This window comes from Alligator mississippiensis, chromosome 3, assembly GCF_030867095.1.
Source record: "Alligator mississippiensis isolate rAllMis1 chromosome 3, rAllMis1, whole genome shotgun sequence".
In the NCBI taxonomy this organism is placed as follows: domain Eukaryota; kingdom Metazoa; phylum Chordata; order Crocodylia; family Alligatoridae; genus Alligator; species Alligator mississippiensis.
The window spans coordinates 14,441,538-14,466,133 of record NC_081826.1 but is presented as its reverse complement, the minus strand read 5'-3'; the positions used below and the strand labels follow the sequence as shown (position 1 = coordinate 14,466,133).

The 24,596-nt window shown below is 43.6% G+C and overlaps 1 protein-coding gene across 4 annotated transcripts in view; it reads right to left on the bottom strand.

Moving 5' to 3' along the window:
* The window catches only part of DNAAF11 (dynein axonemal assembly factor 11), a 67,610-nt gene that overhangs the window by 3,297 nt on the left and 39,717 nt on the right, over positions 1–24,596 (bottom strand). For 2 of the 4 annotated variants that reach the window (XM_059723736.1, XM_019481777.2), the window contains exons 8-11: positions 23,569–23,634; positions 22,281–22,350; positions 20,698–20,793; positions 7,203–7,288 (exon numbers count right to left, since the gene is read on the bottom strand). In XM_059723736.1, coding sequence (XP_059579719.1) covers positions 7,203–7,288; positions 20,698–20,793; positions 22,281–22,350; positions 23,569–23,634 — 318 coding nt within the window. The remainder of the gene's footprint in view (positions 1–7,202; positions 7,289–20,697; positions 20,794–22,280; positions 22,351–23,568; positions 23,635–24,596) is intronic. The other 2 variants (XM_059723737.1, XM_059723738.1) reach the window with 1 other exon arrangement.

The window sequence follows — 24,596 nt, the reverse complement described above, 5'->3', positions numbered from 1 at the left end:
CACCTGTGGAGTTTAGACATCAAAAAGTTTTGCTCCACTGTGTCTCATTATTTTAGGCCAGTGATTCTCAACCACAGTGCCTTTGAAGGGTGCCACAAGATATAAGGAGATAAGTTAGGTATGAGGAGACAAGTGGATAAGCCCTGCTCAGGCTTGTCCCTGCCTGGACAATTCCCCACCCCTACTGCCCAGCGCATATGGAAGGAAATGACTATATACTTTAGTGTACCACTCAATTCACAAGTTATGCAGGGATGCCTTGAGTCTCAAAATGTTAAATGTCACTATTCTAGGCTTATGGCAGGTCCTTCCCTTTCCCTGACATGACCCTTACACCACTGTTGAGGGGAGTTGTTGCTGTCATAGTAGGAAGATACACTACTTCTGTCAGCTTTATGTCCTGGAGGAATTTCTCTTGCAAGAGGAAGTCTCCAGTGGTCACTCAGCTCATCCATTTTGTGCTGTGCACCAGGGCAGCAGACCAGAGAAGTTAGCCCCTCATTTTAAGAATCTGGATGGACAAAAACCGGCTCCAGTCTTTTCCACAGCAAATGCTACAACCCCCCCCCCACTTTGAGGAGAATGCTATGGGTAATGGAGATGCACACCACTTCTATGTTTTCACCCTGAATATTCCTTAGTTATAGGGCAAGATGCTTTCTGCTATTGAATATTTTAACGAAACAGAAGTGGATTCACATTGTGGCAATGTTCTACAAAACGTTCATCCCCGAGAGGCAATACAATTATTCATTTCCTGTGCAACTTGCAAAATGTGCCATGACCTTGAAACAGATTGTTACTAGCTTTTGGGTGGTTTCCAGAAGAGCACACCCTGCAAAGAACTGTCTCTCTGCTCCAGTTGTGTGGATTTAATTCTCTAGAGTAGTTCAGCAAAAGCTAAAAATGCAGAAGTAAGACAATGTTGGTCTTAGGATGTTTTACTTGCATAGTATGAGAAAGATTATTTTCTTAAGTATTGGACATATTTTACATTCACTTAATGGCTCTAGATAAGCCAGAAATTGAACAAATTACTCTTTATGCAAATATGACAAACTGCTTGGTTTATATAGCTTGACTGGCTGAAAACATGTAAATGCACAATTTAAATGGCAGAAATAACAGCACATTTGGAAAACGAGTCATGGAAGTCATGCATCATTAGCATATGCATCATCCAATAAGTGCTTCCTGCTAATCTACAACACAAAGTACATTGAGAACCAGCAGTAGGAATGTACGTGTTGAAAAAATAAGTGGGCCCCTGTCTTTCTGCTCATGTGCTCTTCTTCCCACTGAGGAAATCACTGTAGCCCTCAAAAACCCCTCCCATATCCATCAAGTGTGGGAGGATCATCATCTCTATTGTCATTATCTCTCTGAGTCAACGAGATTGAGGACCAGACCCAAATTGTACCCACAGGCACTCCCACTTAAGTGTTGCAATGTCTAAAAATCAAAAAGCAATGTCTTGTTCTATGAATCCTCCGTGGACCTATAATCCAGTCTGAAGGTAATCCCTTCTTCTGAAGTGCTGCCGTTCTATTGGGATGCTCCACTGTAATATTAGCCCTTCCAAGGGGGTGAATGCAATGCTTACACCAGCTCCAGAGATGTAATTACTCCAATGTCCTAGGCTGATGCTGGAGACAGCATGCACATCATTAATGCTGATCTGGGAAAGGTGCTGTTGAATCAAATCCTGATCTCTCCCAAATAGGGAAAAACTGTCTCAGTTTACAGAATTTCCTGCTGTAGAGCCCAGGGCTTTGAGAACAAAAAAAGGTTATATTTTTATCTTAGATTCTGGCCCAAATATTTGAATCTGGGAGACCTAGGCAAAATCTGTCCAGTAAGCCAGGTAAATAATTTTGCTTTAAAAAAAACAGAGACTTGGGTGCCTCTTTCAGCACGTAGGAGTCCTTCAACTCACTTTACATAGCCATACTCTGAAAATCAAAGAATAACCACAGTTTTCAGAATCAGGTTATCATTTAAAAGGACATGGTATGCACTAATCATTACAGCAAAATTCATGTTTCAAGGACAACATTATAATCAGGAAGGGAAGATGTAAATCATTGCAAATAAGTTGTGATAAACAAAGTGCTGCTGTTCTCAAGGCCACCTTGTTCTGCAAGAACCATTCATAAACAGGATTCATCAAAATACAAATCTGCAAAAGTTTCTGCATCCTGGATTTACAAAAGTTAGTGAGAGAATAAAAATTGCAAAGCTCTTCTTGTTAAAAGAATATTGAACAGGGAAAATGTAACTCTGACCAAATCCTTTAGATTTCTCAAAACTATATATTAATGTAGAATACATTACAGCTACTACCTGAACTCCTGACTTGACTACTGCAAAAAAGTTTGCCCAGTGAAATATTGGCATGGCAGTTTGAAGACAAATGTCAGCTTCATACTGGATTTTCCTGACTTTCCAATACTGCATCAAATCCCATCTTTTTGATAACCATAGTCAATGTAATTAGAAATGCCTAGGAAGTTGCTTAGCTGAGACAACTTTGAGGTTTCAGTGTCTACCCCCCTCTACACATTACAGATATTGCCACAGGTGGAGGGAGAAAAAAATATTTGGGGGGGGAGGGGGGTCTGAGCATATGCACGCATTCACGCATGCTCCCTCCTCCCCCGCAGTTAAGTCGCATTCATGTGTGCTCTGCCCCCTCCTGCCCCCCCGCAGGTAAGTCTGTGGGTGAAGGGGTGGGGTGAGGGGAAAGAGCCATGGTGGGGTGACCAGATTGAGGACCCCATGGTGATGAAGAGAGTGGAGCACAGGCAGGAGCAGGGTGGAGCACAGGCTGGAGTGAGTGGGGCCCTGGCCAGGCTGGATGGTGGGACAATTGGAGCTCAGGCAGGGGCATGGGGGGCTCCTGCCACTGTGTGCACCCTGGCGGAGGCCCAGGGGGCATGTGCCCCCCCCACTGTGCACAGAGCGGAGGTGGCTGCTACTATGTGCTTGGCTTTGCTTCTTGCTGCAGCTGCCCCAGGAGTGGTGCAAGGCCACGTGCATCCTGCCGCCGGGTGGGCAGGGGACACGGCACAGCTGAGCAGCAGCAGGCAAGTCGCATCCCAGGGCAGCTGCAGCAGGGAGCCCCGTGCACAAATGGGGGGCATGTCTCCCCCCGGGCCTCCACCAGAGTATGCGCAGTAGCGGGATCACCCCATGTCTCTAGACAACCTGCCCGGGCTCTGATTGTTCCACCACCCAGCCCAGCTGGAGCCCCACTGACCCCAGCCCCTGTTCATGCCCCACTTCCTCCCTCACCATGGGGGCCTCAACCTGTTCCTCCCCCAAACCCTTCCCTTTCACGGAATCAACTGGTACTTGCTTGATGTGCTAGGAAGCCACTGATCTAAATGCTGGGCTGCGATCCTGGCTGTGTACATGCCCTCCCCACCCCTGCTGCAGCTGCCCAGACCCTGCAGCTGGGCTACCCTAAGGCCCTACACACTGCCCTGCATTTGGGTGGGGCTGAGCCCCGTTAGCCCCAGCCTTCTGCCGCCTAAGGATATCATGCAATTAATGGGTTATTTCTATAACCTGGATACCAGTTACACATGCAAAGAACTTATCACACCATAAAAAGCTCCAACCAGCTTATTTTTACCTTCTCTCCGCTATTACCAAAAGCTACACTAATGGAATGGAAATCAGATTTCTAGTCTCAGGGCATATCTTGAAAACTTGTATTAACTTTATACCTGGTTGCTATTGAGCTTTAATTTGCATGTGTAGCTGGGAGCCCTGTCAGCTGGGCTGGGGTGCACCATGCCCAGCTAGGGCTGGGAGTCCCACAACCAAGAGGACTCTCACCCCTGCTGGCTCCCTGCCCCAAGACCTTGACTGCTGCTGCAGTCAGTGTTGGAAGGAACAGTGGCCAAGCCAGAGCCCAGGGGCCACACTTTAACCCTTCATGGGCCAAATGCAGTAGTTGAGCAGCCCTGCACTCGAGGAACAAGGTTCGTGATATGAAACAATGAGAAGGGGAGACAGAAAGGGGGCAGGGTGAGAGCTTGGTCAGTTTCTGAAAAAAATAATTTGACATGATTATCTGTCTGTAATAGCAGGAGACTGGACTCAGGAGGTCTGACCCTATGCTGACTCTATCCAAATTCTGAGTTTATCTTATTACATCTGCCCTATCACATACTGCCAACAGTCACAGCTTACAAACACCATTCATTTTCTTTCCCCTGCTCACCTTCCTGTGCCTCGTTCTGTCAAACTCTTTGTTTGAAATGCTCTCTCCTTGCCAGCTTGACAAGTCTATCCACTCAAGCCACACAAACATAGAGCTAAGGGACTTCCTGTGTTACTCAGTCCAGTCCCCAGATGTAACATGAAAGGGACAGGAGAATTCTCGCCTTTTACAACAGCTTGTCTAGGATTTGAACCAACCACTTTTCACACTCAAAACAAAAATCTTACCCATTGACCAGCAAGTCCTTTCTTAAAGACCTGTTCTGTCCATGATGTCCACAAAAAAGTAACAAAGCTAGATCAAAGTAACCTCCCTCAAAACTACCTACCAAGTACTATTGTCTCTGGCTTAGAATAAGATCTTCATGCCAGGTACAGCCTCAGGGGTGTTTCTTATATAGTACTGGTATTAAATCTAAAATAAATGAACAACTTAAAATAACAGGACTGAAAATAAAAGCCTCTATGCTTAGCATGTGGCTAATTCTCTCAGATCAGTTAGTTAATGCATGAACTTTTTTTGAAACAGAAAACCACAGAAGTTCTACCATACAGTGTTACTATAATGAGAGTCTGCTAGCAAAGGCTGGAATTAAAAACCCAATAAAGGATTAAGTGATTGAAAAAAAATGTTTATATACAAACAAGAAATGCAGAAGGACATGAATCAGTAAACCACCCACTATTACTAAAAGCTACACTAATGGAATGGAAATCAGATTTCTAGTCTCAGGGCATAGCTACACAGTAGTGCTCTAACTACACCAGTATAATTAAAGCAGTGCAATCCCCTGGAGGGGATGTAGTTATACCAGTAAAAAGGTAATTATAGTGGTAGGTGTTCTACTGATTTAGCTATTTCAGGAAAAAAAAATCTATTCCTAAGCAAAACTGTTAAATCAAGAGAAAAACGATGTGTAGACCAGGCTTTTCTGAATACTCTCTTTCATTTCATTACTCCTGTTTAATCATTTCTTTATGCCTGGTTATTTTCCTATTTTACAACACTTGTGGCATTCCCTACCCCAAATCTCTTATTTGGCAAATTAATTCAGAAGTTTTTATTTCTGTTTCCCAGTATAAGGATTAGTTTGATGATGACAATCTTGCTTTGAAAAAAGAAATTATAGAAAAAGCATAACAGGGGACAGAAAAATCAAACCAAATTCTAGATTTACCTCTTGTCGTTATGCTGTGCTTCAAGTGCATATTAGGGCTGTGCAAAATGGCACCGTTCTGTTTCGACTTGCCTCATTTCGTTTTGAGGCTGTGTCGAAGCTGTCTATTTCATTTCAATTTTGCTGTTTCGAGCTTGAAACGAGTCGAAGCAGCGTTGAAACGATTTGTATAAAATGGTTTTGTATAAAATCTCAGAAATCTTGTACATGGCAGAAACAACTGTAGCATGTTTCTGTGACTTGAGTGAAAAGAGGTGTAGCAAGCTGGCAAGGAGAGGACACTTCAAAACAGAGGGATTGATAGAAGAAGGCACAGAAAGGTGAGCAAGGGGACGAAAATGAATGGTGTTTGTAGGCTGTGAGGGTTGGCAAAATGCAATCCATAACAGTAAATGGGTTTCTGAAGGACTAAACTGTTGTTTAGCAGATTGTATGTGTGAGGAAGAATTTAACAAGAAGAACTGGGACCCTCGGGTATAATCCATAATGCACGTTCTCCTGTAATCTAAGAGGCAGCTACTCAAGCAATCTTTATTGTATGACTTGTCAACTCAGGGGGTCAGATCTTACTATTCTTAATAATCCCTGTATACTGCCTTTCATTTTGGGGATGTATTTTCTTTCTGATACAAGTATTTTGATAGCAAAAATAAGTAATTTTCTTTCAATGAGGTAAATCTGTATCTGCATTTAAACAAACCTGATATTTGAAAATAAGAATTGGGTACAAATCCAGATTCTCTCTCTAGGGATGTGAGTTCTTAATCTTGTGGCATGTGGTATCTTTGGATTATCAGGTAACAGATATTATAGAAAGGCAGCACTTCACATCTTTTCTCTACCATGCACCAAGCTTCCTTCCCTTAATGCTGAAAGGAAAAGAAAACACAAATGGAGAATGGCTGGGAATCTGCATGCAAACTTGGTGCAGGACTTTGAGTCTGTCCATCAAGACTGATGTCCAGTAGAACCAAAGAAGCTAAGGAGCATGATCTTCTTCATCTGATAATTTATAGTTCTCATGGGGTTTGGAAACATTTGTTTGATATACGTGGATCTGAGATGGCTGAGTTAGCAGTAACAGTCAGGTACCTAAAGAAGGGAGGTGTGTTTGGTTTTTTCCCTATGGAAAGACTAAGAGACTTGGCTGTTGACACTCCCTGAGTCCAGAGACACTCAAGGAAATCTGTCTGAAAGAGTGCCTCTGACTTATTGGTGAAAAGATTGATTGCTTTTAATTAAAGGGAAGTCATCTCTGGCTTCGTCCTCTTGAAGTAACAAGTCATCATCATATTATCATTTGCTGGTAACATACTTCCTAAATATTCCTCATTTGATGGTTTAGGCAGGGATGATCCTGCCTTGAGCAGTGAGCCAGACTAAATAACCTCCAGTTCTGCTTTTCTAGTGCTTTTCAAAAGCTAGTGCCTTCAGCCTCAGAAAAGGAAACACTAGTGACCGATGCAGTGTTTCAACTGTAGCTCCTATATAATTTTCCATTGATCAACTGGATTTGTAAGGCAGATACAAAAAAAATCACTGCCTTCTGATGGAACAAAAATGATCTGCTATAGTAAGTGCTATTTTGGCTCTGCTCTTGGAGCAAATCACTTTATAAAGAATACTAGACAAGCCATTAGTCTAAAGCTTTTATTATAGCTTTACTGTATAGAAATCAATATTTTCTTATTTCAACAATTATATACTCACTGAGCAGCAGCATTTTGGCAAGTAAAGAACTAACATGCAAACAATAAATCTGAGGGGCTATAAGGAAGGAGAGAATAAAATTACCTTCTTGTATTTGTTTGCGATTTGTTGCTGTCAGAAGGTTTGGCTGAAGCGGGTGCTTTTCGGTTAGCCATAATTATGTCTTTAGCCTGAAATAAAAATACGCAGCCATAATTGTCACAATATGTCCTGAGATTCATGCTCAAAAGCATTTAAACAATCTTTTGAATGAAGACTTAGAGAACCATGAACCATGTAATATTTTTCAGACCATCTTGAGTTTAAGAGTGCTATTTAAACTTTTATAAAGATTTAATCACTCTGCCATCTGAGTGTTGTTCAGGCCTTGGTCACTTTATTTTTTCCATTACTTTGGCTATCACTTTTATTTTAGGTGGTGGTTTCCATATAAGATGCTTTGTTTAGAACCATGTTAACAACAGAGAATGGTCATTGCCAAAAAGTGTGGGTCTTCAGATGTGCTCTCCACTTAAATTCCACTTTTGATGCGTGTGTCCTAAACACATGGGTTCAGATTTTTTTTGAACAGCAGTGTCCACTAGTCTCTTTCCCTTCCCCGGGTATCTTATGATAGTACAGCTGATCTGCTTCATGGGTTGAAACACATCGCCCTTTGTCCTGCACCATCAATCATAATTTTCTGGTGGCACAAATGAGACATCAGGTGACATTTTCTTTCTACCTTAGGACACCTCTGCCAAACCAGGGGTAGGAAATGGAGCCCTCTACTAAGAAATAGTGCTGGGTAAAGAGGTGACCTAAAGTCCAGCTGTTCTAACTACCTGTGAGACAAGAATGCTCCTTAGGGAAGCTGGAGATGCAGCCTGAGCTCTAGCACAATGCGTCCTGAACTGTGAAGGTTAAGGACAAATAAGGTCTCTCAAAATAAGTTCCAACAGAGGCCGAAGACTTATCTATGTTACAGAGCTGCTGCCACTATAGTTATGCTGGCAGAGCTACATCAGCAGAGCACTGCAATGAAGATGGAACAAATGTCACCAGAATGGATGTTTCTACCAGCTTAGTTGCCCCATGTTCAGAATGACAGATGCTAAGACAACAGACGCTCTCGTCTGTCAGAATAGCTGCAAATGCATCAGGTGTTTTGTCAACACCACCACATGGGCCAATGATGTTATGAGAAGGATCCCGTGGGAAGCTGGTCTGAGGGGGAAAGGAGTCCAGGAGAGCTGGCTGTATTTTAAAGAAACCTTACTGAGGGTGCAGGAACGAACCATCCTGATGTGCAAGAAGAGTAGCAAATGTAGCAAGTGACCAGCTTGGCTTAGCAGAGAACTCTTCAGTGAGCTTAAACACAAAAAGGAAGCTCACCAGAAGTGGAAACTCAGACATATAACTTGAGAGGAAGATAAAAATATTGCTTGGGCACGCAGGGATGAAGTCAGGAAGGTCAAAGTGCAATTGGAATTGCAGCTAGCAAGGCACGTGAAGGGTAACAAGAAGGGTTTCTATGAGTATGTTAGCAACAAGAGGAAGATCACAGAAAGTGTGACTCCCTTACTGAATGGAGGAGGCAAACTAGTGACAGATGAGGAAAAGGCTGAAGTACTTGATGCCTTTTTCACCTCACTCTTCACAGGCAAGGTCAACCCCCAGACTACTGCACCAGGCAGCACAGTTTGGGGAGAAGTTGAGGAGTCCTCAGTAGTGAAAGAACAGGTTAGGGATTATTTAGAAAAGCTGGACATATACAAGTCTATGGGGCCAGATGCAGGAGGGAGTTGGCTGGTGTGACTGCAGAGCCACTAGCTACCATCTTTGAAAACTTGTGGCATTTGGAAAAGGGCAAATATATAACCCATCTTTAAGAAAGGGAAGGAGGAGGACCCAGGGAACTACAGACCAATCAGCCTCACCTCAGTCCCCAAAAAAATCACGGAGCAGATCCTCAAATCCTCAATTTCTAAGCACTGGGAGGGGAAGAAGGTGATCAGGAACAGTCAACATGGATTCACCAGGGGCAAGTCATGCCTGACCAACTTGAGTGCCTTCTATGATGAGCTGACTGGCTCTGTGGATGTGGGGAAAGCAGCCGATGTAATATACCTTGACGTTAGCAAGGTTTCTGATACCTTCTTCCACAGCATTCTTACAAGAAAACTGAGGAAGTATGGAGTGGATGGATGGACAGTAAGGTGGATAGAAAGCTGGCTGGATTGCCAGGCTCAATGAGTAGTAATCAGTGGATCAATGTCTAGCTGGCAGTCAGTGTCAAGTGGAGTGCCCCAGGGGTTGGTCCCAAGGCCAGTTTTGTTCACTATCTTCATTAATGATTTGGAAGATGGCATAGAGGGCACCTTCAGCAAGTTCACTGATGACACCAAGCTGGAGGGAATAGTAGATACATTAGAGGGTAGGGCTATGATTCAGAGTGACCTTGACAAATTAGAGGACTGGGCCAAAAGAAATCTCATGAGGTTCAACAAGGACAAGTGCAAAGTCCTGCACTTTGGACAGAACAATCTTATGAACCAGTACAGCCTGGGGACTGACTGCTTAAGCAGCAGCTCTGCAGAAAAGGACCTGAGAGTCACAGTGGACAATAAGCTGAATATGAGCCAACACTGTGCCCTTGTTGTCAAGAAGGCTACAGCACACTGGGCTGCATTAGTAGGAGCACTGGCAGCAGATCAAGGGAAATAATTATTCCGCTCCATTCAGCACTGGTGAGGCTGCTTCTGGAGTACTGTGTTCAGTTTTGGGTCCCCCACTATAGAAAGGATGCGGACAAGCTGGAGAGAGTCCAGCAGAGAGCAACTGGGGCACATGACTTCTGAGGAGAAGCTGAGGGTAATGAGCTTATTTAGTCTGCAGAAGAGAAGGCTGAGAAGGGAGTTAAAAGCAGCCTTCAACTACCTGAAGGGGGTTCGAAAGAGGATGGAGCTGGACTGTTCTTAGTGGTGGCAGATGACAGAACAAGGAGCAACAGTCTCAAGTTGCAGCAAGGGATGTTTAAGTTGAATATTAGGAAAAACGTTCTCATTAGGAAGATGGTGAAGCACTGGAACAGGTTACTTAGAGAGGTGGTAAGATCTCCATCTTTGCGGGGTTTTAAGGACAAAGCCCTGGCTGGGATCATCTAGTTGGGGATGGTCCTGCTTTGATCATGGGTTGGATTAGATGTGACCTCCTGAGGTATCTTTCAACCTTAATTTTTCTATGATTTCTGTCCTAGCCAAGGTAATTATGCCAGCAAAACTTTGTAGTGTAGACTGTACTAAAAACCAATAGTCTGAAAGGATCTTGGCTGAGCATTCATCCTGTCAGCAAAGGCCAAGAACAGGTTAGGAGAATTACAGAAATGTTTTTCCCTGGAGTAAAAGGAAAGGCAAAGTACCCTAGGAAAGAATTTTGCCAGATATGTGACTTCATCCTTTTGTTGCCATAGGCAACATTAGGAAGGAATTTGGAGTGAGTCAGTAGTGTTGGAACAGTATATATTTGGAATATGCTATATATACACACCATATAGTTGGAAGATACATTGGAATAATATATAAAACCATCCTGCTGTGTGGGCTTTAATATCTCCTATTCTTTGGGCTGAAGTGAGAAGCATTAGGAAAGCAGTCTCCATACCCAGGTAATAGAAAAAACACTCTTCCATGGATTCAAAAGGCAGATCCATTAATCCCAAAAGCACAATGCGGAAGTGCTAGGAAGGTAGAATTTTTCTAATTGGGAGGAAAGACAATTAAACTCTTAAGGAATCTAGCTACTGTTAGGCCTGAAAAGACTGTGACTTTTGATAGGAAGAGGCTTAATAGAAATATTTAGCTAGCAGACTCTTATGCAATTGATGGAGAGTCCCAAATAATTTAAGTGTAATACTGTAATGAGACTGGGATATGGGCAATCAAGTCCAGTGGTTAGGGCTAACAACTGTAATAGAAAGCCTGGCAAGGCCAGTCAGAGAACTGAAGTCAGGGACTTGGAGGAACAGCTGTAGGCTTCAGTGTTTACCAGCCTAAAATCAACTGTTGCAAGTAGGATTAAATAGGGTTCTCCTGCCCCCGATTAGCCAATCCAACAGTGTGCAGGTGTCACAAACCTGACATCCCAGCTGGTCCATCAGATTAGGTAATTCAGAATATGCTACTGCCACGATATATCCTGAGATTAATGCTCAAAAGCATTTAAACAATCTTTTGAACGAAGAATTAGAGAAACATGAACACATTATGTAATATTTTTCAGACCATCTTGAGTTTAAGAGTGCTATTTAAACTTTTATAAAGATTTAATCACTCTGCCATCTGAGCGTTGTTCTGGCCTTGGTCACTTTTTTTTTTACATTACTTTGGCTATCACTTTTATTTTAGGTGGTGGTTTCTGTATAAGATGCTTTGTTTAGAACCATGTTAACAACAGAGAATGGTCTTTGCCAATAAGCATGGGTCTTCAGATGGGCTCTCCACCTAATTTCCACTTTTGGTGTGTGTGTCCTAATCACATGGGTTCAGATTCTTTTTGAACAGCAGTGTCCACTGGCCTCTTTCCATTCCCTGGGTATCTAGTGATAGTACAGCTGATAGTACGGCTGTTGGGAGTAGGTGCTGTCTACATGGAAAACTTCACCCAAAGTTCTAGGTGTAGTGGAATCAAGTTGGTACCAAAAAAAAGTATGATACATCCATGAAGTCCGATCTGTCTATAGAAAGTAGGCAGCCAGCATCCAGGCTGTGAGGTGCTCTGACACTGAATCTGGGTGTAAAATTCAGCCTTCTTTCTGCCTTACCATGTCAAGCTGCTGTACCCTGTAACCATTTCCTCAGACCTCTCAATGTCAGTGGAATAGATGAGCTTAAATGCCAAGAGGATGAAGGTGCTTGACATTAAACCTAGAAGCAAAACATCTAATATTTGTTCTTGTACATGGCAAGTATACCCATTCTTGGATAACCTCACATACCAAAAGATGTTCTTAATAGAGGGAAAGCTAGGTGAGATGTAAGACCTGTGATATACAGGAGAGAAGACTAAAGATACTCTTCTGATCTGAAACTCTGTAACTAGGGCTATTATTTGGACTCTTCAGAATCATAGGACTTTGCAATATAATGGGAGAGAGCGCTATTTTAAAATCATTCAAAGGAATCTAGAAATGGAATTACTAATAGAAATTGAAATTACTTATGACTGAGAAATAACTGGGTAACTGAAGCAAAGCAAGCTTTGTGGACCAATCATGTTTTCCTGCAATGGAATTCTTGTTATACAGGATGACAAGGTGCTTTCAGCAAATCTGATATCTTTTATCACACCAACTTAAATAGCTGGACAAATTTGTCTTGGCAAGCTTTCGGGTTTAAAAACCCTTCATCAGGCTGAGGAAGCATCTGCAAGTGATGTGTGCTCTTCCTGGATGGAAGGAATAGTAAAGAAACCAGAGGCTGGTATGCAGGAAAGAAAGGAAGTCAGTGAAGATGTAAATTGAGGAGTCAGTGGGTAAGAGACAGGCTCTGTGGGGGGGATGAATGTAGCAGATAAATAGTGGAGAGGTACCTGGGGAGTCAGATGTCAGGCAAGTTATAATGTGTCAAAAATCCAATGTCTATATTTAGTCCATGATTTTTAGTATCCAGGAGGTTGATGAAGTGAAGTTCATAGGCTCACCTGTGACAAGTGTTGTGTAAGTTCCCTTTGAGGATTAGAACTGAGAGATTGGAGTGAGAGTGGTTTTCCTGTGAGAAATGTGTCCCCACAGGTAACTGGGTATTCTTGTCTTCGATAGATTTCCAGTGTGCGTTCATTCTGGTACGCAGTTGTTGTTTGGTCTCTCCTACGTATTTTCCATCATGGCATTTGGTGCACTGGATGAGATATATTACATTTCTGGAGGTGCAGCTGTAAGATCCAGGAATGCTGATGGGTCTATTGTGGGGTGTAGTAATTGTGGGGGTGGTGGAGGTGTGTTGGCAGATTTTGCATTTCTTGTCATGGCATGGTCAGGATCCATTTGGTGTGTTCTGTGCTGTAGTAAGTTTGCTTCTGGTGATGAGGTTAGCAAGGTTTGGTGCTTGCTTGCAGGCTAGGATGGGTGGTTCTGGGAAGATCTCTTTAAGAATTGTTATACAGGATGATTTCCACAGAATGAGTGAGTTCCTCTGAAATCAGCATCTTTTCCTTCAGGACAGGGCTCTCAGTTCTGTGTCCTAATTTTCAACATGTCTATGACAATGATAAATTACTGCTAAACCTCTTGAAACTGGTAAATGACAATTATCCATTGAAGTTCAATCAATTCACTCCCAGATGCTAGAATTTATAATATTTGTCTCCTAAGGTTTTTCAAAATGCATTTGTCTTCCTCTCTTGTAAAGAATTAATCAGAATCAACTAGCTTTGTCCCTTATTCCCTAAAACAGTCACATACAGTTTTGTTTGGAGGAATTGTATTTTAAATGCAGTAAGATATGATACAGAATGTCTCAGAAGCTTAAATCATAACTGCACTTCCTAATAGGAAAATGGCATTACAATTTCCTGATTTTTAGATGCAGTTCCACTGACAATAATTAATTGCCAGAAGTGTAATGTATTGATGCCATTTTAAAATCTCACTGAATTATGATGCCAATTTTGGTTCAAAACTCCTCAAACAACTGTCAGCATTTTTATTTTCCTGAATCATCCAAAAGATGACAATGGCAGAATAAAGAGGGTCTCAGTTTCTAAAGCTCCATCATATCACAAATGTGTTTTCTGGAAACCAGCACACATGCTACTTAATTATTATAGATTGCTTCTTCATACAAAAGAACTATCAAAATCTATGTCTGAGTAAAATCTCAATACAGGTGATGATCACTTGGGTTACTCTTTCACAACTCACTTGAAAATATTCACTGTTTCAGTTCAAGTGATTTTGTGCCCTTGAAGTGTTGTTCCTTGTTAGCTATTTGAAGAATAGCTAGTTTTTATAGAGTTAAAATGCATCCATTTTCAACACTTACAGCAGGCTGCATTCTAAGTAAGGAAAAATAATTCTCATTTACCAGAAAAGTGAGTGGAAACATAAAATGCCCCCATCTTCTCACCTTTTTTATTTTATTTTATGTTACTTCATGGGGAATTTATTCACTCCAGGATCTAAGCTGAAAAAGGTTACCAGAGGACCAAACAAAGGGCTAATTTATTTTTTTTAATTTAAAAGAACGGGAAGCTCTGAACAGACTGGATGAGCAGTGTTGAAAGATTTTGCAGCACTATACAAAACCAGCTGAAGCCAATGGAGCCACTCAATTACTTTAATAGGCTCTGGATTAGACCACTGCTCTGAAATACTAGGTCTATCCAGAGTATTACAGGAAACCCATGAAGAAGACTGTTTCTTCAGGTTAACAATATTCTTTAAATTTCAATAACCTAAAGAATTTGCTAGGCAATATACCTAATTTCCTTCTGGGAATAACTGTATATCTTGAACAGAAAGTTTCAGCCTAGTGCAGGCGGGTTATTAGGCTTTCCTTCTCACTGACACATCTTGAGAAAACCTTCAATGAACTCTTCCTAAATACGTTTGTTCTCGATGTTGTATAATATGGTATATGTTATCAACTGAGTACTTGCAGAAGTTGCTGATCTCAGCTATGTGGCTTGAAAAAATGTAGCTCGTGGTCTGCCTAACCTTACTAATGCTTTTCTCAGCATCGTTTAGGAATGCACCAGTGGGCCCAAAACAATCTCCTCTGAGCTCTAGCCACTGCCAAATTTCCAATTTCAGAGGAAGGCACAAAAATAGATGCAAAAAAAATTCAAAGAGGGTAGCGGGGAATTCCACCCCTCCTAGTGAAGCAGGGTTACTGGGCAGCTATGGATTATGGAGCCACAAAATGAAACAAGCAGGGGCCTGCCTTTGGAGCCTAGTAGTCATGACAGTCCCCTGGGAGGAGAAACACGGGTTCTGCTCCCTACTACCATTTTTATCCTGTTTTTTTAGCCAATATATGTATAGAGTACTGGCCCCAAGAACCAGAACCCAGGTTTCCTCCTTCACAAAGGACTGCCATAACCATTAAGCTACCAAGTCAAAATCAAGCTCTCTTAATTATTCTCCTTCTGGACCCATGATTATCACGCTCTTGGCTGAGGAGAATCTAGAACTCGGGTTTCTCATGTCCTGCATAGGGGCTCTATCTTAGACAGTTTGGCAAAATATAGACATAGGGACCTAATAGTATAGGTGGTGATGCCAAATCCTCAGAAGCTGAAGTAGGTGTTTGGAATCATAAATGAGCAGACTTGTTCAAATCACAGTCAGATGCCTAAGCTCGAGAGAGCAGGGAGCTCAGACATGGTACTGTAAATGAGTCACTTGCCCAGCTTCCTTGTCAAAGCCAGTGTTCCTGGTTTCTAGCCAGCTTATTTTTCATGGGGCAAACTTGTCCCAACAGGAAAAAAAAAGAAAAAGAAAACAAGTGTGCAAAATAACACCTAAACAGAGCAATAAGCCAAAACCTGTGGTCTTTTCTCAGACCCTAAGGGGACAACTCTTAGCCTGGAAGGCTCAGGGGTGATTTGGCAGCAGCCTATAAGCACATAAGGGGTGTGCATCAGGAACTGGGGTGCCCTGGTCTGTTCACCAGAGCACCCCAAGGGAAGACAGGGTGTAATCGTCACAAACTGCTGGAAGGCCATTTTAGACTGGACATAAGGAAAAACTTCTTTACCATCCGAGTCTCCAGAGTCTGGAATAGACTCCCCCCAGAAGTGGTGCAAGCACCTACTCTGCATACCTTTAAGAAACGCCTGGATGCTTATCTTGCTGGGGTGATCTGACCCCAGCTGACTGCCTCCCCCTTGGGCAGGGGCCTGGATCCGATGACGTTGCAAGGTCCCTTCCTGCCCTAATGTCTATGAAATGTATGAAACCCAGATTCTGTGTTTCTCCCTAGCATCACAGCCTTCCCTCTCTTCCCCTTGCACTCTGCTCCTGCCCTATGAGACACGGCAAGAGGCACGTGTGGGAACAAGAAAATGTACCCTGCGCTGCAAATTTGCAGCGCGGGGACAAAATTAGACCCCTGGATATCAAGGGGTAAAAAAAAAAACCGCAGCAGAAAAAAGCAGGGCAGGGCACAGTCCCAGAGGCTGGGTCCAACACAGAGATGCTCTGGTAGCAGCCAGAGTGTTTCTATGGCTGGCCCTCGCCCTGGTGCTGAAGCACACTGCTTGCCCATGCAGGGCAGACAGTGCACCAGCTGCAGGGAACTGGACCTAGGCTCCAGTGCCAATAAGTAGGGGGTGGGAGGGAGCATGGGGGGGACCCCCTCCAGCCCCACCTGCTCCCTCAGGCCACCCCCATCGCTGCCGCACCCACCCCATCCTGCCCCATACTCCCGAGCCCCCACATTCGCTGTTCCTCTGGGCCTCAGGATCCCGGCAATTAAAAAACAAACAAACAAAAAACCCCGCACTCACTGGCAGTAGCAGCTGTCATTGGGGTCACTGGAGCCGCACCGCACAGCAGGGCTGGGTGACAGCCACAGCTGCCCCAGCCCAGGCCCTGCTGTCCCATGCTGCATGGGGGGGGGGGGGGGGCTGTGCCAGGAGGCTACTGCCAGAGGCTGGAGGGGCATCCACTGGGGGGCTGTGGGTGCAAGTAGGGGATAGGGCTTGGTGGAGCAGCCATTGTGGATCCGGGGGAGTGGGCGGGGGATGGGGCTAGGTGGGGCAGCCATCAGGGGGGCTGCAAGAGCCGGCGGGGAATGGGGCCAGGCAGGGCAGCAAGCCAGGAGGCTGGGGAAGCAAGCAGGGGTGGGGCACGTGGGCCCTGCGGGGGGGGAGGTAGCCCCTTTGGGGGCCATTTGGCCCCTGTGGGGGGGCCTGTGGCCCTTGTGTATGGCCCCTGTTGAGGGGGGGGCTGTAGCCCCTGTTGTGGGGGGGCCTGTGGCCCCTGTGGTGGGCAGCAAAACATATAGTTATTTAGAATTCACTTTATTATGATGACAGAGACACTGGTAGGTTTCCAAATAGCTTTAACACTGTAAATATATCAATAAAACATTGCCCAGCTGATTGCTGTCTCTCTGTCTCTCCCTCTCTCTCTCTCTGTCTCTCTGTCTCTCTTTCTCTCTCTCTCTCTCTCTATATATATAGGGGGGGGGGAGGGGGGGAGCTAGAGCTAGAGCCCAGGGCCAGCACCTGTGCTGTCCCCAGCAGTATAAAAACCTGCCCTGGCAAGTAGCTCAGGGCTACTCGCTTTCAGGAGCTTCTGGGGCCCAGCCAATTGGTACCTGGGGACACTACCCCTTGTGCCAGCTGGACTGCTAAAGCAGCCCTGAGAGCTCCCTGCACCCTCGACCCACTGCAGCAGTCTGGCAGTGGGGGCTGCTGCCTGGCTGTGACCTGCTGTGCACCTGCCAGACCCGGATGGGGACTGCACAGCCAGTACAGACATCTGCCCCTCTGGGCCAGCTGTCAGTGGGCTGTGGTTGCAGGGTTGGCCTCTGTACGGCACTACTGCCATGTCTGCCCCCTGCCCGGCCATATGGGCAGCTATCGCATGGAAGATGTTCCAGGTGTGGTGGCCTGCTTTGAACTGTCAAAACATGTCCTCCTGGCCCCATTTGGCCAGGAGGTCAGCCACAGCCAGCTGGGTCCAAGGTGCCAGCTCTGAGCAGGCAGGGTCCTGCCACTGGCCTCCCTAGCAGGAATTCTGGTGTTCCCTATTGGAAACCTGAACAATCCCTGATAAAAAAATTCCAAAGTCACTCTGTAAAATACCCCCAAATCCATGTTCCTCCACAATTAAAACAAAGAACCACTCTCTCTCTCTATATATATAGACAGAGACAGAGAGAGAGAGATCCAGGAGGAGACAGGCAGAGTTATTTTGCCCCAAGTGGCACAATTTGCCCCACACCAAAGTGCATGTCTGGGCACATGCACTGAGGCAAAAAGCTCCGGCTCAAATTTGCACCGCTTCTATTTGAGCTGCTGCAAGCGCACATGCTTGCATGTGTGGCTTGCCCTTTGTGGCTCCACCCTAATTCACTCAATTACAGCTCACAAACAAACTTGACAAGGATATTTAAGTTGGGCTGTCATGGTTGCAAACGTAGAGCAAGTAGTGACAGTACTCAATCATGGATAGAATCCTGTTAGTTTGTTAGACGAAGGATCAATGGACTATATGCAAGATTCATTCAGAAAACATTAGCTATGATACCACGATGCCAAGTGTCAGACCCATTTCAAAGACATATATTTAACAAAGCAGAACTTTGCCAGCCTCTTATATAAGTGAATTCTGAACATTGCTAAGATGTGGATCTTGATCAAAAGAGTGAAAATTTAGGCATGCTTCCAACTACTGGGGAAGCTGCAAGCTTGTTGTTAGAGCTACAGAATGTGATTTAATGAGAGGCTGTCCAGGCAGGGGAGGACAGATGGTATGGGGCTTGAAGGAAAAAGACTGAACACAAGGCATGGAACCAGAAGGGAAAAAAAGAAACATTTAAAAAGTACTTTGTTAGGGTAAAACTCTTTTAAAAAAATACTGTTGTTTTAACACCATAGTTCACTATCACTAAAAAGAATCAAATATAGAAACAGATCTTCAGCTACTAGTAACATCTCTTCAGCAGTAAATCATAGTGCAAAAGGGAAAGAAAAGCTGCACTAATTGGGCATCTGGGATTCTATTTGAAAAAGGAAGTGTCTTGACTTGTACCTGGCTGACATACCTGGTTTGGTCACCACCTCAGAAACTGGAAGGGCATAGCCAGAGTGTCTAGTGCAGGAGTGGGCAAAATACACCCCACGGGATGCATCCGGCCTGCCAAGCAATTCCATCTGTTCCACGGCGCCCCTCTGTAAACTGTCTGTAAGCCCTGGCCCTGGGCTGCCCCTCTGCAAGCCAGCACCTCCATGCAGAAGGTGCAGCTCTGGATGCTAAGCAATTACCCACCCCCTGCCTCCAGTCTGGCCTGCCGCCCCGCTAGCCCCAAGCCAGGGGTGCCAGAGACAAGAAGCCTCTGCCTGGCAGAGCTTTTGCCTGATGACCCCATGGCTGTTTCCAGTTTCCCTGCCTGTGAGACTGGATATTCAGGTAAAGGCCCTGCTGGGCCAGGGTCAGGGATTCCTGTTGGGAGAAAGTGGGCGGGAGTGTGGGGAGCTGCACGCTATGGGGCCAGGTGGGGCTGGACCTGCACCTTGCTGTCATGTGCAGCTGGGAACTCGGACTGGAGCGCAGGAGCTGTGCACTATGGGGACAGGTGGGGCTAGGCCCATATGCTGCCATCACATGCAGCTGGGGGCTGGGGTGAGAGTGCTGTGGGGCTGGGTGGGGTTGGACCTGCACCCTGACACTATGTGCAGCTGGGGACTTGGGTGACAGCTTAGTGTTATGGGGCTGGGTGCGCTTGACCCCACAGGCTGCTGCCACCTGTGACTGGGGTGGGAGTGCAGGAGCTGTGTGCTATAGGGCCAGGCAAGGCTGGCCCCACTTGCTGTCACCACATACAGATCCAGGGACTCGCACACCCCAAGGACTCCAAGAACTCCCCTCACCACACCCCCCCCCACGCAACCCCCCTCACCATACCCCCACACACACTCACACCCTCCCACAGCCCCCACCCCAACCACATACCCTACACAACCCACCCACCATACCCACACCACACACACATACCCCCACTCCCCAGCCACACCCCCACATACACCCCGTTACCCCCCACCACAATATACAAGAGTTAGACTGTATTTTGAGCTATTATTTAATCACCTCTAGATACACTAGACAAACATGCATACATCAGGGCAAACTATTTTTAAAAATAAAATTAAAATAAGTTATAGTAGATGTTCTATTTTTTGTAATTTATTTGGTTTTTTTCCCTGATTTTCAAGATGGCAACCCCACTCCCAAAAGGAGTACTTCTGGGGCAAGGGGAGGGACTTCCAGTGGCAAAGGTCAGGGGTTAGGGGGTGGGACTTCCAGTCCCAAGATGGTAACAAGGGGTGGGGCTACTCTCGCTGCCCTCAACAGCTCACCAAAACTCGTTAAGTGGCTCTCCAGCTGAAATAATTGCCTGCCCCCGGTCTAGTGCTTCACTGTCCTACATTTCAGCTGCTCTAACTTAAGCTCAAAGATGTGAAGTAGGTAACTTTATCCCACATTACTGCTTCCTACCTGTTCTGTCCCTCAACTAGAGTATTTAAGCCATAATGCATCTGTACATAAATACATGGATCATACATATATTCTGAAGTATTTATCTCTTTTTGCACATGTTATTTTAAAGTCATTTTCAACACTCTGGTTCTCGCATGGTACCACAATAATGCATTTCACAAAATATTTATATCTGAAATAAATCTGGCTTTGTTGAAAAAGAAAATACATTCAAGCAGCTCTTGTAAAATTAATATATGTAAGACTTGTTTTTAAAAGATGAAAGCCCTTAAATGCTGACTTGAAATCCATGAGTGAGCACAATGTTTCAGTGCAATTCACAGCCCATTTTATAGACCCTTTATATGTTGCCTGTCCAAAGACTTTACATACCTTTGGCATATTGATAACTAAATGCCCAGTTGTTTGTGATCTCTTTGAAGAGCTACTGTCTGGTTTCACTTCTGCTGGAAGCACAAGTTGAAATGGCTTTTAAAAGAAAAGAAAAAAAGGATAGACTAAATCATATTAAAACATTTTTTTTAACCCAGAGAGAACACATACAGGAATATGACTAACATACTTCATGTCAGATAGCATAGGCCTAAATCCTCTCATTTTATGTATAGTAATACTAATCCTAATAAATGATTTACATGTTAAACGGCCTTCAAAAGTAGACATATATTCCTTATTTGCTGTCACTGGAAAAAGTGACATTTCTAAAGAAGGTTTTAAAATGATGCTAGAGTTGTATTAGGAATTAAATGAGAAAGATTAGCTCTACTCTAGTAATAAAGTAATTTTGAAACAGTCTGCGCATTTGGAATGCTATAAGCAGGGATTCTGGCTTTTTATTTAAACTGAAAATAACTCTGTTTGGAATTTTTCAAAAACATAATCACAATATAACTAATGAAAACCAAAGGAAATAGAAGAGTGGCTAAAATGACTTTCAACAGAATATATCTCTGCTACACTCTGTCCAGTGTAAAAGAGATTCTGGGCCTAATTCTAGTGTCCTTTAGCTCAATGTAAACATATTATCTGTGTTTAAAATTTAAATTACATTGGTGTCAAAAAGATGAGAAAAGAATCAGGCTTTGTATCTCTTCCCGTTTGTAACCTCCACAGTTAATAGGCTGGTCCCAGATAGCAGCAAAATAGTAACCAGCTTTTTCTGGGTGGTTACTCACAGCTTAGAACAATACATTTTAAAAAGCTATACATCTGTTTTCTAGCTAATAAATCCATTAAGCCCTACTCAAATTTATGCAGTGACCACTCTGTTAGGGCATTTTTTTTAAATCAAGTTACAATCTACTGATGCAACTACTGTCCGCTGATATCAGCAGGAAGTGTGATTAACGTAATTGGGCACTGAATCAGCCTCTCAGGTCACATCCAAACTGGCGTGGACACGTGGTTTCGTGGGGAACGCCTGTGCGGCTCACCCTGTGGCATGGGGCAGGTTATACTGGGTGGGGTAGGGGAGGCTGGAGCCAGCAACTGTACTGGCCCCAGCAGCCTCACTTGGGGTCCTGGGGGGCAGGGAAGCTCCAGCTGCATTGCTCCTGCCCCTGGGAGCCTGGCCTACAGCCGCAGCATGGCTCTGGCTAGCTAGGCTCTGGTTTTGGGTGGTGCATGCTCTGCCCCACTTTTTTTCTGCACAGGTTTTTTTGACTCTGGGATCTCCCCAGGGTCAACCCTCCTCCCCCCCACCATGCTGCAAGACAACAGTGCGGGAAATGCCTGAGTGTGTGATGCTGCAGACGGGTCACGCTTGTCTGGATGCCAAATACTTCATAGCTGTGCTCGTCTGGATGCAGCTTCAGGGTCCAATCTTTCTTCTATTGATTTTGATGGGAAAAAGTTTGGGACTTAACATATCCAGAAGCAAGCAATGAGAATGTATAACTGTCAATGTAGAAAAGGGAATTGTTAATTTCAAATTCAAGTAACAAGAGAATACTGACCTTGCCCTTCACCATAACTCGGATATAAGTTGGCTGAACATCAACGTCAATAAGAGAAGTGTCCATATGCCTGCAGAATGAAATAACGCATTTAGTTTACATTAATTACCTTATGCTATATCAGAGGGCAGGGAAACACAGTCAAGACTACAAAAGCCAACTTGTAAAAATGCAGTTTGTTTTATTGTAACTAATGTAATTAAGCTATATGAAATAATCACAGATTTTAAGCTCTTTGGGACAAGAATATCTTCCTGTATACTTGTATAGGGCGCCTAGCAAAATGTAGCCCAAAATATTTTTAGAGTGTTGGATCGCTACTCTGATACAAACACTAACTATTAATACTGAGAATTAGAAATCCTAATGCCAAGTAGGCAGGTTTTTTTTCTATTAGTCTAGCTTCCATTCCTGTTTCTTGCTCACTATTGAATGTTGGTCGTTTTCAACTTAATATTGTCTATCTCGCCACTTTCCTTTCTAAAGGCTTAATTGGTAAGTTTGCAATATGAATTCTTTTTGCACTGAGTCTGCAGGAAATCAATGAACAGAAATAACTTTCACCAATGCTAGTGTCAGCATTTTCACATTTCAGTAATGTTGAATAATGTTTGCAAGCTGTACAGAATCCCCCTTGATTAACAACTCCTACTCACTGAGTGATCCATCCACTATTGTTCTTTACACCCCGCCCTGAAGGCACAGCTCAGCTGTTTCACCATTTTTCTTTTATGAGACCTTCTTTACCTCTAACATGGTTTTTTTCAAATTTTGTGAGGGCTGCTTTCCTCAGTGAAGAGCATATAATACAACTTGCCAGATCTCAAATCTTACTCCAATCCAGAGTAGCATTTCCACAACTTAAAAATATCATTTTTCATAACTCAGTGACATTGGAATGTACCTGTTTTGTGGCAAGAGAGCTTGCCATAAGTATAAATGAAAAATATCTTCCAATAAAGAACATTTCTGATTATTTAACTACCAGTAGTATCTGTTCAAGCTTTTTTCTACCAAAATTCAATCAATAGGGAGGGGAAGGAGCATGAATACAAGATAAAGAGAATGGGAAACCATTATGAAGAGTCCAGCAAGAAGCATTGTCTGTGCGGCCCCAAATCCCAACCACAGATTTGAGAGTAGATTTCATTTCTTTCCCCACCCTTTGTTCCCTTCACAAAATCCTAGTGTATAGGGAAGGGTGAATGTGTAATACTATGTATTGGAATTTGGCAGCAACAAGAAACACCCTCAGATAACAGAGGATAAAATAGGTAATCATGCCAACCTGTAAACAGCAAGATCTAGGATGAATTGGTTGTTTTCTTCATCATCTTTCAAAGAGAAATGAAGCCTAGGAAGACAAGAAACATCTTCAGCATAAATAAAATTGGTTTGAGCAGGGAGCGATTCAACTGCTGGCATTTTTTAGATGAATATAAGCATCATTTAGACAATGTCATATGCTCTTTTTAGAAATATCTGAAACTTAACTACACAAACATGCATGCCTGATGTTGGAACCGGGCTCTGTTTTAATTTTCTGTTTGCTTGTTCTTTTTTTTAACTGAAAACATAATTGAAAGTACAGTGCAAGGTCAGGTTCTTTATACTTCAACTATCAATGCAGGAAGAGAGACATCTGCTGGTGAAAACTTTTGTAGATTAGAAAATGTGGCTGTATCCAGTACGCCCACGTACCTGCATTATATATGTCTAGAGCCTAGAGTAGAGCTTGATTTTCATATATTTTTTTCACACATCATCTCTAACAGCTCCACAAAGTTAGTCACAAATAAGGAACATAAAATTATACTAACTAACAGAAACCCCACCTTGCTTGTGATCTGTTAATTTCCTCTGATTTGGAGTGATCATTAAAGCTGTGACAGAACCTCGGATGTTCAGAAGGAGGAAAGTACAATGAATAATATTAATAATAATAATGTGTATGGAGTTTTTCCTTTTCTAAAAAGATCTGGAAGACCTTCTCTTTTCTATTGCAATAACTTCTAAAATGATGGAATAGAGGAAACCCCTAAATAAAAGCCACTGCTGAGTGAGATACTGTCATAAATATAGAGTAGTTTCATGACACAGCCTGATTCCCTTAACCTAATACAGCTCATGGCCATCAAAAATTCTCAGATATCCTGGATTTCAGATTTTTCACTTTTTTATGAGTCTCAAGTATACAAAATGTGGCAATAGGTATTATTTCTTATTTTGTAGCCCTTTCTAGTCTAATACAGCCAGACTGCAGAGATTTTTGCATCAGTGAGCAGTCTGTATCAGGATGCATTTGATAGGAAGGTG